Consider the following 17170-nt stretch of genomic DNA (forward strand, 5'->3'; position numbering starts at 1 on the left):
GTTTCTAATTCGAGTTTCCTGGAAGTCTGCTTTTGATTTACCCAAATAGTTCAATCCAGATTCACTGTAATATACATGGATATCAAGGCCAGATTGGGAAATGAGCCGTGTTTCTTCCGTTTGGGACAGATTCAGAGCCGGACGAACCACATGACCAACACAAAGTGAACTGCTGCTGTCCTGTATCTTTCCATGGTTTCATAGGACTCAGATTGACAATTTTTTATTTTATTTTATGTTAGTGATGTTTTGCTGATGCCTGTCAGAGAGCTGTATTTATCGAGCGCTGAGCTCATAGACCCACACACAGTCTTCAGAGTCATCCAGACTGATTAAAGGATCACTGTTCTGCTCTGTTCATCGTGCTTTTATTGTGGTAAACACTGTTTTATTGACCTCGTTAGCAATGAATTTTGCATATGGGTCAGTAAATCAATTTAAAGGGGTACTTTCAATAAAACATGGCTGCCTATACAGTAGACATGCGGAAATAAATTGAAATTGGTGGTACCTGACTAGAGAAAACAACAAGTTAGTTGTCTTCCCTTTTGCTGAATAGGTATGAAAACTACAACACCCACAATGCACTGGGCATGTTGCCGTCCAAGGCCACTCCCACCAGTCTGCTATGGATAAACTCAAATACTGCCTTGCTTTGGTAGGAAATACTTCTTAGCAAACTTTTAGTCATTATGCGTCGACTTGAATTTCTGTCCAGGTAACATGGAGAACGAGTAAACATTGTTTATTTATATATATATATATTAGTGCTGTCAAAGTTAACGCGTTAATTAGGCGTTAACGCAACATCATATTAACGGCGCTAATTTTTTTAACGCGCGATTAACGCAGCGCATATTTTCAGTTTGACCCGTGACCCAACCCCTAGTTGGAGAAATGGAGATACACAGTGTTGCCAACTTAGCGACATTGCAGACACCTTTAGCGATTTTTCTCTCTTCAATAAAGCGCCCAAACCTTTCGTTTCTGAGAATCTCCGGTACTCTCCCAGCACTGCGCGCACCTCTCTCTCTCTCTCTCTCTCTCTCTCTCTCTCTCTCTCTCTCTCTCTCTCTCTCTCTCTCTCTCTCTCTCTCTCTCTCTCTCTCTCTCTCTCTCTCTCTCTCTCTCTCTCTCTCTCTCCTCTCTCTCTCTCTCTCTCTCTCTCTCTCTCTCTCTCTCTCTCTCTCTCTCTCTCTCTCTCTCTCTCTCTCTCTCTCTCTCTCTCTCTCTCTCTCTCTCTCTCTCTCTCTCTCTCTCTCTGCGCGTCTCGCGCGGTAGAGAGGAGCAGCGCTTTAATTCAGTTAAACACAGATATTATGTTGCTTCTCTAATTTTACACGTATAGCAGAAATCACAGCACAGATATTGTCTTTATCCTATGTGTATTTGATTTCATCAGACGACGGCTCGATTATCAAGATTGTTGGGCAGATTAACATCTTGGAAGGGAGAGCTGGTTATGTTTAATGGGTCGCGTTTCAGTCACTATTTCATATTCATTCCGTTGTTTGACAACAGAAACAGTAAAATATACCAATGAACACTGTTTTATTGAGAATTTAGCTTCATCAAAATGGGCACAGAGAGAGACAAACTAATGTAATAATAAATAATAAATGTAATTGAGCATTTTCAGAAGAGCTGCCCTGCCATGCAAAAATCTAAACATGTTTGTTTTAGTAAATTGCTCAGTGCAAAGAAAGAGAAGTAATGGGAACCTGGTATTTCTTTCTTCTTTCTTCATGTGTCTAATAGACATGAACAAGTTCTTTGAAAATCATCTATGACCTTTGAAACATGTCTCGTCTTCATGCTCTATGTTGACTATGGTTTCAATAATAAACATACATTTGCATAAAGCATCCATATTTATCCATGCCCATAATGATTAGAGTATTACAAACTTGAAAAGTATTAATTTAAGGTACATTTAGAACAAATAAAAAATGTGCGATTAATCGCGAGTTAACTCATGGCAAGCATGCGATTAATTGCGATTAAACTTTTTAATCGATTGACAGCCCTAATATATATATATACTACCAACATTGTAACAATACAAAGCAGGTTGAAAATCTTTAAAGAAATATTAGCAGATATAGAAACAGACATAAAAATTAATTGAATGAAAATTAACCAAATGTAATATGACATTGTATATTGTGTAATTCATAAATGGTATAATAATAATAATGATTATTACTTTAATTGTATATATTAAAAATGTACTAAATATTAATTAGAAATGCAAATAATATAGATTTTTATTTTGTGTGCAAAAACTAAATAAATATATTCTATAAATACATGTATTTTATATTATATGATTTATATACACATAGACATAATTCATATTTAATTGTATTTATTAAAATGTAATAAAATATTAATTTGAAATGTAAACTTTTTGTAAAAAATATAGATTTTTTATTTGTGCATAAAAATAAGTAAATATATTCTATAAATACATAACACACACACACACACACACACACACACACACACACACACACACACACACACACACACACACACACACACACACACACACACACACACACACACGTGTTTTAAATGCGTAAAAATAAAATGTGTATATATACTGTTTTGGACATGGTTCCTTATAAATATCATTGAATATGGCAATTATTCGGCACCATGCCGTGTATTTACCAGACTTGGTGTTCTTCAGATTACTCCAGTCATGTGTTATATTCCTGATTTCAGAGGAACTGTGTTAGATTGAAGGAAGCGATGTGTGTGTCGTCGCGTGAGACTCAGTGACATACGCCCTCGGCTAAGCAGATTAAGTTGTGTGTTGAGGAACTAGAAGGACGTGTTGTGGTCAGCCGTAATCTGCTGTGTTTAGCGGTGTAATGACCTGGACTGCGGCAGGTGACCGAGATCATGGCGTGTCACCACAGATTAAACAAACAAGAAAAAGACTCACATTTGAGAATGTTTACATGCATCATACAGCAATTATATTATGCAAGCCTTCAACATGTAAGGTTATTTAAATGCATTGCATGTGAACATGTTTTTTTTTTAATGTGCATGTCTGTTTACATTTTTATGTCCAGAGACATAATTTCATAGTTTTATGAAACTAGATAATTTAAAGCTCATGTCAGGTTTTTATAGTGAGCTATTTTTTGATAGCTTTCCATGTTGGTGTGCATGTAAAATCACTCTTTTATGACTTTATTTCACACAAAAAATCTCAGAAAACATTCTGTATTGTGTAGTGTTAATCCTATACAGAGAGGCTTCTTTAATAAATAAATAAATACATCTATAAATATAGTACACCTGGACCACAAAATTTTATTTTATTTTATGAAATTGAGATTTAATTTCATAAATTTTTAATCTCAATTTTATGAAATTGAGATTTATATATCATATGAAAACTGAATAAATGGTGGTTTGTTATGATATGACAATATTTGGTCGAGACACAACTATTGAAAATCTGGAATCTGAGGAACAAAAAAATCTAAACATTGAGAAAATCTCCTTTAAAGTTGTGCATTTATGTTCACGATTGTGCTGCATTCACTCACAAAAATACATGTTTTATATATTTACGGTAGGAAATTTACTAAATATCTTCATGGAACATGATCTTAATATCCTCATGATTTTTGGCATAAAAGAAAAATCTATAATTTTTCTACATGTAACAATCCCTAAGCAAGTTATAGGCGATTTTCAGTGAAAAGCTGGTGTTTTTTCAATTTACTGACAATGTAGATGTGTCCAAAAAAGTTCAGGAAGGAAAATAAATAGAAAACATTGTTATATATATATATATATATATATATATATATATATATATATATATATATATATATATATATACATATATATAATCACCAATCTGGGCATGAGGATGGGACTAAGCATCAACAATCATTCCTGTTTGATTTAGCTTAGTATAATTATATCTGAAAATATTCATAAATAAGTTGAATGGCACTATTTGTACTAGTATTTACTAATATTTTGAATTAGCTTTTATTTAGTCCTGGAAAATCGCAACTAATCGCAACAAACATAAGCACACGCACGCACGCACACACACACTTTATATAGTTTAAGTTTTAGTCGTTTTATTGTGTGCATTTAGTCATTTATATTATTTGTTTAACTTATTTTAATTTGAGTAATTTTAAGTACTTCAATTTATGGCATGGAAACTTTTTTTCTTTTTTTCTGTTCTATTGTCTATATTCTATTTTAGTTTTCTACTCTTGTATTCAATTTTTTTTTAAAGTTTAGGTTTTCCATCTATTTTCTATATATTTATATGATATAATATGATATAATATCTATATAATATTATATTATATTATATTATATTATATTATAATATATAATGTATGTAATATTTATACATTTCATTTCAGCTTTATTTTAATCTCCATCAATTCTACACACAACGTGTGTCTTGTTGCTGTCTTGAAAAGTTGACAAATGTGACGGTATCTAAAAAGTTGCAGAATGGCTAAAAGTAGTAATACACCATATGCTCAAAAATGGTATAAATCGATAAACGACAATAATGCAAATAAATATTATTTGTTTTTTTCAGTTAACTTTTTTTGGCTTTTACCCACATTAAATGTGATATGATATAATGCTATCAATATTTTTGGATCCCATTTACAGTCAAAATATATTTTTATCTTCTTAAACTGAGAGTTTTGAATGGCATGAGGGCGAGTAAACGATGGCAGAATCGTCCAACTTGCCATTTGAAAGACATATTTCTGCTTCGATGGTCCTTCCTTCCTTGATAATGCTGAGACCATAATGTGGTATTACCCATGGGGCTTTTCCGTGTCTAATCCACTATCTCCACTTTGAGCGTGACTTGCAGTGTTTTTCATTAGTTTTCATTAGTACCCGACATGATTAACATAACCTCCGAGACTCTGTGACGTGCGCTGCATTTAAATGACCTGAGCGTGGCTTTTAATAACGGCTGGGCTTAAAAATCGAATCATACACCGCTCGTCCATACACACACACCGTGACAGACTGTGACGGGTTTGTCAGATCGCATTAGGGGATTCCTCCTTATCCTGGAGCCAAAACTGGGTTTCACAGTGGGATTAATAGTAGACTAATTGTGCTCGAGCTGGACGAGAGCTGAGAAAATATATCTTTATCACAGGTGTTTTATGTCATTATATTTTCTCTCTTATAGTTTGAAATTTTCATGCTCCATTATTCCACAGTAATGCCTCATTTACCACAGTTCACTCAGTCAAAGTGGGGGAAATATTGACCAGTATAATGTTCTTCGCTGACGTGGAGTAGAGCTCAGATGTTTATGTTGGATTTCAGTAATAGTGTTTGTCTGGTCATTTACTCAGTCATGTACACTAATATTAATGTAGCGTCCGGATAAACGGTTTCATGCGCATTTTCTGGGTGATTCCACACAGACTAATATATACACAACAGAATTTTCTTAGCAACAATATTGCAGCATACGAACAACCATTCCGAGCACTTCAACAGCTACATAGCAACACCTTAGCAACCACCCATATGCCTTAGTAGCAACCACTCAGTCAGAACACATGGCAACCACACAGCAATAGACTAACAACCATTCCAAATACCTCAGCAGCCGCATAGCAACACCTTAGCAACCACTCAGAATATCTTAGCAACCTCATTAACATAGCTAATAGTCAATCAGAACACCTTAGCAACCAATCGGAACACCTTGGCAACCTCATAGCAAGCTGACTAACAACCATTTAGCAACTGTATTTCAATATTCTTGCAACCACCCACACTACCTAGCAACCATTCAAGCACACCAACTACAATGGCAATGGACTAACAACCACTCAGATTGCATCAGCAGTCACATAGCAACACACTGGCAACCTAGCTACCACATTGCAACAGGCTAACAACCATTCCGAACACATCAGCAGCTGCATAGCAACACCTTAGAAACCACCTAGAACACATTTGCAACTGCATAGCAACACCTGACAACTACTAAGTATGTGTATTCTGAGTGGTTGCTAAAGTGTTGCTATGCATTTTGCTGAGGTGTTTGGAATGGTTGTAAGTCTGTTGCAATTTAGTGGCTTGGGTGTTCCAACCATTCTGAACACTTTAGCAACATGATTATCAACACCTTTACCCCTAGAACACTTTATCTACTGCGTGACATCTGGCATCCAAACAACCACATAGCAACAGACTAACAATCATTCAGTACACCTCAAACCACATAGCAACACCTTCGCAACATCCTAGAACACTTTATCGACTGCATAACAACACCTGGCATCCAAACAACATCCTAGCAACTACATAGCAACAGACTAACAACCATTCAGAACACCTCAGCAACCACATAGCAACACCTTAGCAACTCCTCAGAACACATTATCAACTGCATAGCGACACCCGGCACCCAAACAACATCTTAGCAACCACATAGCTGATTAACAACTGCTCTGAACACTTAAGCAACCGTCAAGAGCATCATAGCAACACCTTAGCAACCGTCAAGAGCACCATAGCAACACCTTAGCAACCACCCAGAACACCTTTGCAACTGCATAGCAACATCCTAGCAACTACATAGCAACATACTAACAACCATTCTAAACACCTCAGCAATATGCATAGCAACACCTTAGTAACCTCCTGGAACACATTATTAACTGCATAGCGACACCCAGCATCCAAACAAAATTCTAGCAACCACATAGCTGATTAACAACTGCTCTGAACACGTAAGCAACCGTCAAGAGCATCCTAGCAACTACGTAGCAGCATATCATGGCCAAACTTCCACTTCTTCTGAAAATCGAGTTATTTTATATGTATTATGACATTGTTGCAATGTCAGGCTTGTTTTCCACGAAACTTTCAGTAGTTTCCTCATTTCTTGCGTCACCGATCACAAGATTGAGTGTTTTTCTCCTCTTGTGAGCGAGCAGCAGTTGTCAGATCTTGTGCATCCCGTTAGATGTGAGGAATGGTGAAAGAAAAGCGCCCCGCGGGAGAAAAGCTCTTTCAGCGGCGGATGAATGGATCATTGTTGTGTCGTCTCCGCGAGCTCAGCCGGGTCCGTATGTTCCCGCTGATCAGATTTGCAGAAAGCGCTTCAGTGAGGGACAGCTTGTCCTGCCTCCACAGGGACACACTTGAAGAGGTGGCAGATATTTGGGTGATATCTGCAAGCTGATGAATGCTGCTCTGTCAGAGACTCACGATGGTCCTTTGCCTTTTACATCCATACTTTTTCATTCAGATAGTTCTCAAGTCTTTATCATCTGTGCACAAGTTTTACTTCGCATATTTCACTGCGAAACGTGGAATTGCTTTGCTTTTGCTTTTGAGTTGAATATTAGACATTGAACTCTTTCGCTGCCATTGATGGAATTTTACAGCTTTCCGTGTTTTCCCTGTTATATGGTAGGGGGCGCTATTACACATCTTCTGAAAGAGTAGAGAAGCTCCGGATCAAAACACGTGAAAAAAAACACGTGAAAAAAATTAGCAGAAACGAGTGATAAAAGCATTGCTTATGCGCATTGTAGTCTTTGACAAAAAGTCTTCTCTGCTTATTGTTCAAAATGCTGCTTTTTTTATTTTTTATTAACGCACATTCAAGTGCTGATAAAAAAAGAATGAAGCTAGAATAAAACTTTTTATGTTTGTTTGTTTAAAAACAGAGGCTCTGTTCTTTCTTTTGATTTATTGCATGATCAGATTAGCCTGGCTAACGTCAGACCTCGTCTCATTGAGACGTGATCTGGGAACCACATGTTTATTTTCTCGTATTTGAGGCGTGGTGTACGAATGCCCAGAGACGTTTATTGGGCGCTACGAATGTCTATCAAATGCGCCTGTCCGTAGCTCATAGCCAATCGTTTCAATTATACCAGATGACGTATGTAGAGCGACAGAAATTCGACGAGGAAGAAGACGATGGGTCGTAGATTTATGTGTACACGATGGCGTTCAGCGACTATTGCCGTTTGTGCAAGACAAACATGAGGGTAGAAGGTAAATCTGCAGTGCACATGTTGATATAAACAAACTGCTTCGGTGTGTCGCATAGACGTCGTCATCGTCTTGCTGCTCCCTCCCCGCTCTGTGATTGGTCCCCTCGCTGAGGCGAAAAACTGGTCCATGGAATCCAGGGCGCCATTAAATTTTTGTAAAAATGGTCAACAATGCTGGAGATGGCTGGCAACTTTTTATTTTATTAAAAAATGTATCGCTGGCGGGAAAAGAGTTAATTGTGCATGCTCATTTCCCCTGTTTTTACATCCTGATTACCTTTGCTGCTGTCATCTTAAACTCATGTAAAGTTACATTTAAAATAAATTCGTTTTTTTTAAAAGTCCACATGATATCAAAATTGACCATATTTACTTTGCCTAAATGGATCATTTTGTGGTGAACAATTCATCCATGCAAGTCATCCATCCATTCATCCATGCAATTCCACACAAAACAATTTTTTGGCTTCGTAATCTTTAATCAAAATCTGAAAATGCCCCTCCCCTCTGACGTAGGTTTGACGATTTGGTGTCTGCTTAACATCCGTAACCACGCCCCTCCAACTGACAGTAGACGGGCTGAATGAAACACCTAATTTTCTAGATCCAATCAGGTGCTAGTTGGAAAAAAAAGCCACGCCCACTATTTTTCCTCATTTAGTATTCTGTTTCTCTCGGAAATACGTCACAACACTGAGATAAAGTCGGTTGCAACTTCCGGTTCACGCGGACTTTAATGTTTCCAATGTGCATTTTTCATTGTTCGAGTGCCGGCACACATTTACTGGTGTTTTTTGTATTTATTCTTAGACTGTAAATGAATTAGTCCACAATATTTTCTAATTTTAAACCACTTGAAGACTGTAAAAGGCATCAATAAATTAAATTCTGTATGCGATACACCATGCTTTGATCTTTTAAGGTTTTAATGTGCATCCAGCCACATGAATGTTCATTCATTGGTTATTTTGAGTGTAGTGAATACGACTTATTTATTGAATAATATTCAGTAAGATTTGGCATGTGGTCTGTTGCTCACGACCTCTGAACATCTGATGGTCCGTCTGATGGATACGGTGAACTATGAAGCTCCTTCATTGTTTTGACTGTCTTTGAAATGATGAACACAATCCGGAATTAAATGTGATCAATCTTTCCGTGAATATTCCTCCGAGTGAGTGAATGTGCGTGCCCTTTCTGCAAGTTCCCATCGTGAGTCTGGATCTATTGTCAGGCTGTTGCTGTAGTGGGATCTCAAGCTGACTGGAATGCCAATGAGAGTGTCTGTCTCCCGCTCACTTCAACTCTGCGCTGCCGAGATTAACGCCTGGATCACATTTTATGTTCATTCAGACTCAGAGCAGTATTTTGTTTCTTGAGGAAGACGTTTCCATTATACTTTTTTCTTTGTTGGACTGCCGGCACACATTTACCTTTATTTTTGTGCTTTTATTTGTAGAGATTATCTGAAATAGTCCACAATCATTTTAAACAATTGTATCACTTAACAAAAATGTGAAAGACGTCCCGTCATAAAGTTTCTCCTAAACAGGGTGTAAACTGACTTTTTGTTTGTTTTTTTGTTCTTTGCACGTTTATACTTAGCATTCCTCTTTGCATTGCATTACGGTAAATAATGTTTACATTTACTGTGCACCTTGACACCGTGTCCTAACTACACGCACCGTCCGATAAAAACGATCTTTTCCATGTTAATCTGAACGAACGTTCAAACTGTGAACAAACAAGTGTATTCTTTGACAAAGATTGTTTTAGTAACTCAGTAGCCTATGTATTTGAATAATGTTTAAATGGTGTAATATTTGTGAATTTGATTGTTGCCTACTTATCCATTTTCTTGCGAGTGCCGTCAGGATTACTCTCTGGTGCCGTGCACTCGCCACGAGACTCCGCCCACACGCTGTTCTGATTGGCTGTGCACTCGCCACGAGACTCCGCCCACACGCTGTTCTGATTGGCTGTGCACTCGCCACGAGACTCCACCCACACTCTGTTCTGATTGGCTGTGCACTCACTGCGAGACTCCGCCCACACGTTGTTCTGATTGGCTGTACACTCACCGCGAGACTCCGCCCACACACTGTTCTGATTGGCTGTGCACTCACCGCAAAACTCCACCCACACACTGTTCTGATGGGCTGTGCACTCGCCACGAGACTCCGCCCACACACTGTTCTGATTGGCTGTGCACTCGCCACGAGACTCCGCCCACACGCTGTTCTGATTGGCTGTACATTCACTGTGAGACTCCGCCCACACGCTGTTCTGATTGGCTGTGCACTCGCCGCGAGACTCCGCCCACACACTTTTCTGATTGGCTGTACACTCACCGCGAAACTCCGCCCACACGCTGCAACCACCGTTTAGAGCAGTGAAGAAGAAATTAAAATGCACGCGCTAGCAGTGTGTCCGCTGTTTGGCAATATAACCGACAAAATTATCGAGTTTATTGTTCTGGATGACCAGCCGCTGTCAGTCGTCAAAAACGTTGGATTTTGACGCTTAATTGAACATTTTGAGCCCCGGTACAGTTTGCCTGGTGGCAAATACATCTCTGAAACAGCGCTCGCTAAGCTATTCGATACCGTGCGTGAACACATTTCTTGTAACGTTAAACTAAAAGATGTGCAAACAATCAGCTTTACTATCGACATCTGGAGCTGCGACGCGACCCCGCTGTCTTTACTTTGGCAAGCACACTGGGTACAGTGACGCCGTCATCTTTAAGTTTTAAAGAAATTATTTTCTTAAATTATTCATATATAATTTTTTTGATTCCTAGATTTATTTGTTGTACTGTTTTTTTATACAGTTATTGTAAAACTAAAATACCTTTTTCAGTTTACAGTATTAGATTTGTGGCTGCATTTGAAGTTATTTTTCACTTAAAAATAAATAATATACTACTGTGAAATGTATGTCAGATAATAAAAAATATTTTAGTTCACTGCGTGTATTTGTTCATGTTTTATTAAGGAATAAGTCTGAAGCACACCATAAAATAATTATATCAATTCATACAGGGCTAGTATGAATCGCAGCTGTATAGATACACACCCAGGTATCGGATCAGTACTCGGTATCGGCCGATACCCTGAGTCCAGGTATCGGGAAGGGAAAAAGGGTATCGGAACATCTCTACAAAATAGTGCATTGTCTAGAAAATAAGCATTGATTTGAGTGCAGTCCTTTGTCAAGGCCTGAGAAGTAGTTCTGATTTGTGCCTCTTCTTAAAAATGCGTCTTCAAAACAATAGCGCGGCTAAATGCATCCACATGTGTTGTACTATAAATACCGTAGTTTTTAGAGCCAGATCTGTTTTGGATGAAGGTCACCACCAGTAATGACCAGCTGTTGAAAAATGAAGGGGATTTCCGAGCGTCGGTTAGTCTGATAACGTCTTCAGTTTGAGTTGCATTGCAGCAGAAGAACAGTGAGGCTGGACTCTGGGATAGAAACATCTGGATCCAATGAAAGCAACACGTGGAAGCCCAGAAAGGGAGCGCTACTGTACCGCATCCACTGGGGCCCGTCGAGTCACGCTCACAAAAGATGATACGCTTTTTTTTTGTCGTTTCCCAAACATATGAGAGTGTTTGTATCACTTTAAGTATTGCTCATTCCTAGTGTTAGTGATCTGCACCGAGGCTTTCATTCTGCTTTAGTGATTTTGTTGTTAACTCGACGCATACTTTTGCAACCACAGACAATCGTCTCACGTTGCAGGCATGTCTGGAGTTATTTATGGCTGGCCGCGATTTCCCACATTTTACAATAGAGAGGGATTAGGACGCATCCGGACTGGACCAGCTGTCTGGGTCTGAATTAGGATTTATCACCTACAGTGACCCGTTAGCATTAATTAAAAGCCGTTTTGTTTCATATTGACTGAACGCACTGAATGTTTCCTGTGTGTTTTTGGCACAAAAGGCGTTTGTGTTGAAAGTTTCAGCTCTTCATCCGCCCAAGTCCTTATCTGAGCTTGTGTTTCAGAGCAAACAGAGATCTCTCGGCTCGCATGACATCAGCTGTTTACGCTGGGGGTCGGGTTCCCAGCGACCCCTGCGTGACCTGGTCCGTGCCGGCGGTGGCTCGGTGTTGGTCTGGCATCTCTCCCCGTTCCCCCGCGGCTCGAGGGCTCTTCTGCTCGGGCCGTGTGGACACAGCTGGTGCCGCTGGGATGCAGACTGAGGAGGAGGAAAACAAGATGCTCTTGTGGAATAATCCTCGGCCAACCTCGTAGATATTTGCTTGCAAATTTGTAAACTTCCTCACTTAAATCTTTTTAAATCCTGTTTTTTGGATTTTTTAAATTTATTTTATTATCCTTTATTTTTCCAGGAAGGTCCCATTGAGATTAAAATAAATCTCTTCTTCCAGGGAGTCCATACTAAAAATGACACACAAACACATAACACGCATGATAAATTCTATAGACAGTCAAAGCAAAATATGCATAAATCAATAAATTAAGTAAAACAGCAACATGATTAATTCATTTTACACTGAACAAATTTTTTTAACCATTTAAAAGTGTTTTGCTCAATTTAATGCATCATTGCTTAATACAAGTATTCATTTCTTAAAGCCGCCTGTAGTCAATCATTTTATCGCTTAAAATTCATCTTTGATCACCAAAATTACATACTTAAGCATTTTTTTCATTGAACAAAATATCTTCGTGCCTTAAAATAGCTTGAATGTAACTCTACACCCATGTCTCATTTAGTATATGCGGTTCTATATTTAACAAATCTTAAACCATTTCCATTTTATTCCATTTGTCAAACATTATAGTTTCATGTTGTGATGCCAAAAGTCACTTATAGCAATTGATTTTAAATATAAATACAAATGTTTTATTTTGGGAAAATATCCTCCGTGAACCTCTCAGATGTTTCGCATGAAATTATATTTGGTTGTATCGCAACTTTTTACAATCTTCATGTTTAAATCTGTTTTTATTTTATGTTCATTTTTAAACTGCTATTGTGCCTTATATGTGGTTATTGCCATGAAGCAGATTCAGTTCAGCGGTCAAAAAGTTCCTAGACATCAAATGTTCATGACAACTTACTGTATTAATGCTGCCTTCATGTCCTATGATTTGTTCCTTGTGAGTTTGGATGTTTTTGAAATGTATTGGTGACATTCTTGAACAAAATTAAATGGATCCGTTGGATAATTTATTTATAGCATTTGTCTCTGCAAACGCAGATGCAAAGTGTGAATGTATTTTATCATGACTTTAATTCAAGAAATGTTTTAACACATAATACACTAATCTTGTTAATATCATCCTGACATGATTTGCTGTATTTCTGACCTCTGTGATCATCTGTTATCACACATGGAAACTGCAGCATAGCATGCACTAAATCTCCCATCCAAACACACTTTCATGTCGTCCTGAGAGACTATTATTCACGGGGAGTGGTTTGCCTGGCGTTACTGTAAACACACACACACACACACACACAGCGAGGAACGCAGATATATCGGCTCATTTATCCTCCGTAATGGAAATCCTCCATATATTAAATGAACGCTTGCTTCTCAACTGCTAACCTCAGCTCGCCCTCTGTGTGCCGTGTTTAAAATGTGTGTTTCTGGACGCTTTGCTTGGCTGGACGTCAGGTGATGAAGTCCAGAGAAGTTTTACAGCGCTGTGTGTGAGGGTAGCAGTGTGTTTGCTCAGGTTCGGTGAGGTTAACCTCTTCCTGCATCGCGTTCGGTGTAGAAGAATCAGACCTACAGCAGTCCTGCACTTCTGAAGTGTTGAGTTTTAAATACAAAATGGTGCAGTTTTCAATGCTTTTTAGTGATTCAATTAAATATTTTTCTTTACTGATACTCTAAAAGCGAATTTATAGATTTACTTTAAGCGAAAACTGAGTTTAATTAAATCAATCAATCATGTTTTGTTTTTAATAATCAAGACTTGAATGAAACCACACTGTAAATAAGTTGCTGCCTTACATTTTTAAGTACAACCAACTTGGATGTTTAAGTCATTTCAACTTAAATTACATTAAACTGATTTAAACAATGTGTTATCTTATAAAAAAAGTAAAAAAAAAAGCTTATTTTATTTTTTGAGTTAAAGCAATGTAAAAACCTATGTTGCCATAACTTGATCATATATTTTTTTTACAGTGCAGAGTAGTTGCATATAAACATTTAAATTGCACATAAGGCAACTTTTCTGTGATATAATTGTTTAAATTCGTTGTTGAAATATGAATCTTTATACGATGGCTGTAATAACTTGTTTTCTTGACAGATTTATTCAAACACATTAAATAATGAAGACAACAGGTTAAGTTAAAATATAATGAATATGTAATATTATAATATATTAATATAGTGGATATATTTGTAAAAATTCTCCTCTCTAGAGTTATTTTTCTAGCCAACTAAACGAACAATATATGTCCATTTAATGGCTTGTCTGGGGTAAGTTACGTGGCATTGTTTACAGTCTTTTGTTTCATTTCAAAAGAAAACCAGCACAAAGCTTATTGCGATAACTATTTGTGCAACAAATGATAGTTTAATAAAGTTTTGTTCATGCATCAACTGAAAACAGCATAGATTAAAATATCTGGGTTAAAAACGATAGTGTACAAATGGTCAACCCAGCACTAGATGATGTTACGAACTGCTCTGACACGGTCGAGGAAATGCAGCTTTATTAAGGCAATCCAGAATCATAATCCATAAAACAGACACAGGGCAAACGATCCAGATAAGCCAAGACACAGGGAAATCCAGGGAGACAAAAACCATGACACGGAAAACCAGAAATACAGTGCAACACATACAAGACTTTGCAAACAAATGAGTGAAAACACAGGGCTTAGGCAGGCATTGACAAGATAATGAGACACAGGTGTAAGTAATCAAAACATCGTAAGTCCAGGCAATGGGTTATGGGGAAATGTAGTTCATGATAAGAGTGTTTGTAGTTTATCCGCATTGTGGCACTAAAAAGACAACGCACCATCGAAGAAGCACTAATTCAACGTCAGCATCTCGGTCAATGATTTCGGCCTTCATAAATTAATATTTTCATTGCATCACTACTTCATTTATGAATCTAAACACATCCCTAGTTTTCCACCTGTGAATCCCGTATGTAAATTCCCATTTGGATCCGTTAGGTTGCAAATGAAAGCAGAAATGTCATGCTGTGCTCGGTTATCTATTATTGTTTTTGACTGGGAATGGTGGTCAGTGTGTGGAGTGTGTGTGTGTTTTCATGCCTGACAGGACTGCAATGTCAGCTGTGCCACACATGTGTGTGTGTTTGTGTCATCTGGCCTAGTTTTAACAGTGAGGTCAGGGGTCACCTGCTGCAAGCGTCTTGTAAAAACTGTTGTGAAATCGCCAATGGCCAATTAGGAGTGTTTGTTTGCCAGAGCTTGCTTGAATGACAGACTCTCGTTGCTGTTGACTTTAGTGTTTGCCGACACCGTTTACTGTAATCATACATCTCAGTGAAGTCTTTCATTCCTGCCGCAGCGTAAATAGAAACTGAGAAGGTTGATGTTGAAGGCGGAGTGAAATTGCATTTGCAAGCTATTTTACCAGTGAAACAAGATATATATCAATGTTTTTGTCCATTTGCACAGGTGCCTGTTTGTGGTTCATGTCTAACATGCTTCATAAGTGATTTTCTTCTCTGTTTGCACAGCAACGTTCTCCAGGGAAGGTGCTGTTCGACCTGGTGTGTGCTCACATGAATCTCGTCGAGGGCGATTACTTCGGGTTGGAGTTCCTGGACCAGCGTAAAATGACCGTGAGAAACATTAACTCAGTTTTTATTCTGATTTCAGTGTGTGAAAGATGCATTTTAACATTTTAAAGATAATTTTGAGTGTGAGTGTGACCCTGGACCACAAAACCAGTCACATGGGTACATTTTTTGAAATTGAGATTTATACAGCATCTGAAAGCTGAATAAATAAGTTTTCCATTGATGTTTGGTTTGTTAGGATAGGACAATATTTGGTCGAGATACAACTATTGAAAATCTGGAATCTGAGGAGCAAAAAAATCTAAACATTGAGAAAATCTCCTTTAAAGTTGTGCATTTATGTTCACGATTGTGCTGCATTCACTCACAAAAATACATGTTTTATATATTTACGGTAGGACATTTACTAAATATCTTCATGGAACATGATCTTAATATCCTAATGATTTTTGGCATAAAAGAAAAATCTATAATTTTGACGCATACAATGTATAGTTGGCTATTGCCACAGATATACGCGTGCGACTCCAGACTGGGTTTGTGGTCCAGGGTCACACTTGTGATAACAAATTTTCTCATTTTGAAATGTTCTTTTGTTTGGTTCATGGATCAGGTGTGGCTGGATCTGCTGAAGCCGATTCTAAAGCAAATCAGACGTATGTATCTCTGATATGAATATTGAACATGACTACAGACGACGCGATCTGACAGCACGTCACCATGCATCATGTTTCTCTGTCTGCAGGACCCAAGAACATCATCCTGAGATTCGTGGTGAAGTTCTTCCCTCCTGATCACACGCAGCTTCTAGAAGAGCTGACCCGGTAGGATTCGTGCTTTCATTTAAAGCGCTTTAGATAAACAACACTTCCTGTAATGAGTTATATTTTTAATTGTAACCAGTTATCATACTTGGATAATTGAGTTTTCAACATAATATTCTTTAAAATAATTATATTTGTATTTATATTGTGCAAAAGTTCATTAATTTCAGTAATTCAACTTAAAAGGTGAAACTAATATATTATATAGACTCATTACATGCAAAGTGAGATATTTCAAGACTTTATTTGTTATAATTTTGATGATTATGGCTTACAGCTTATGACAACCTTTTCACAATATTCTAATTTTGAATTTGGGGTTTTCATAATCTGTAAGGCATAATCATCAAAATTTTAACAAATAAAGGCTTGAAATATCTCACTTTGCATGTAATGAGTCTCTATAATATATTAGTTTCACCTTTTAAGTTGAATTACAGAAATAAATTAACTTTTACACGATATAAATACAAATATAATTATTAACCTTTATAATTATTATAATATTA

The 17170-nt window shown here is 37.6% G+C and overlaps 1 protein-coding gene across 4 annotated transcripts in view; it reads left to right on the plus strand.

Annotated features, from left to right (window-relative positions):
* Positions 1-17170, plus strand: part of farp1 (FERM, RhoGEF (ARHGEF) and pleckstrin domain protein 1 (chondrocyte-derived)) — a 90878-nt gene that overhangs the window by 35503 nt on the left and 38205 nt on the right. For all 4 annotated transcript variants that reach the window (XM_079614810.1, XM_079614811.1, XM_079614812.1 and 1 more), the window contains exons 3-5: positions 15775-15879; positions 16451-16493; positions 16583-16661. In XM_079614810.1, the coding sequence (XP_079470936.1) occupies positions 15775-15879; positions 16451-16493; positions 16583-16661 (227 nt within the window). The remainder of the gene's footprint in view (positions 1-15774; positions 15880-16450; positions 16494-16582; positions 16662-17170) is intronic.

This window comes from Phoxinus phoxinus (genome assembly GCF_949152265.1).
Source record: "Phoxinus phoxinus genome assembly, chromosome: 6".
Lineage (NCBI taxonomy): Eukaryota > Metazoa > Chordata > Actinopteri > Cypriniformes > Leuciscidae > Phoxinus > Phoxinus phoxinus.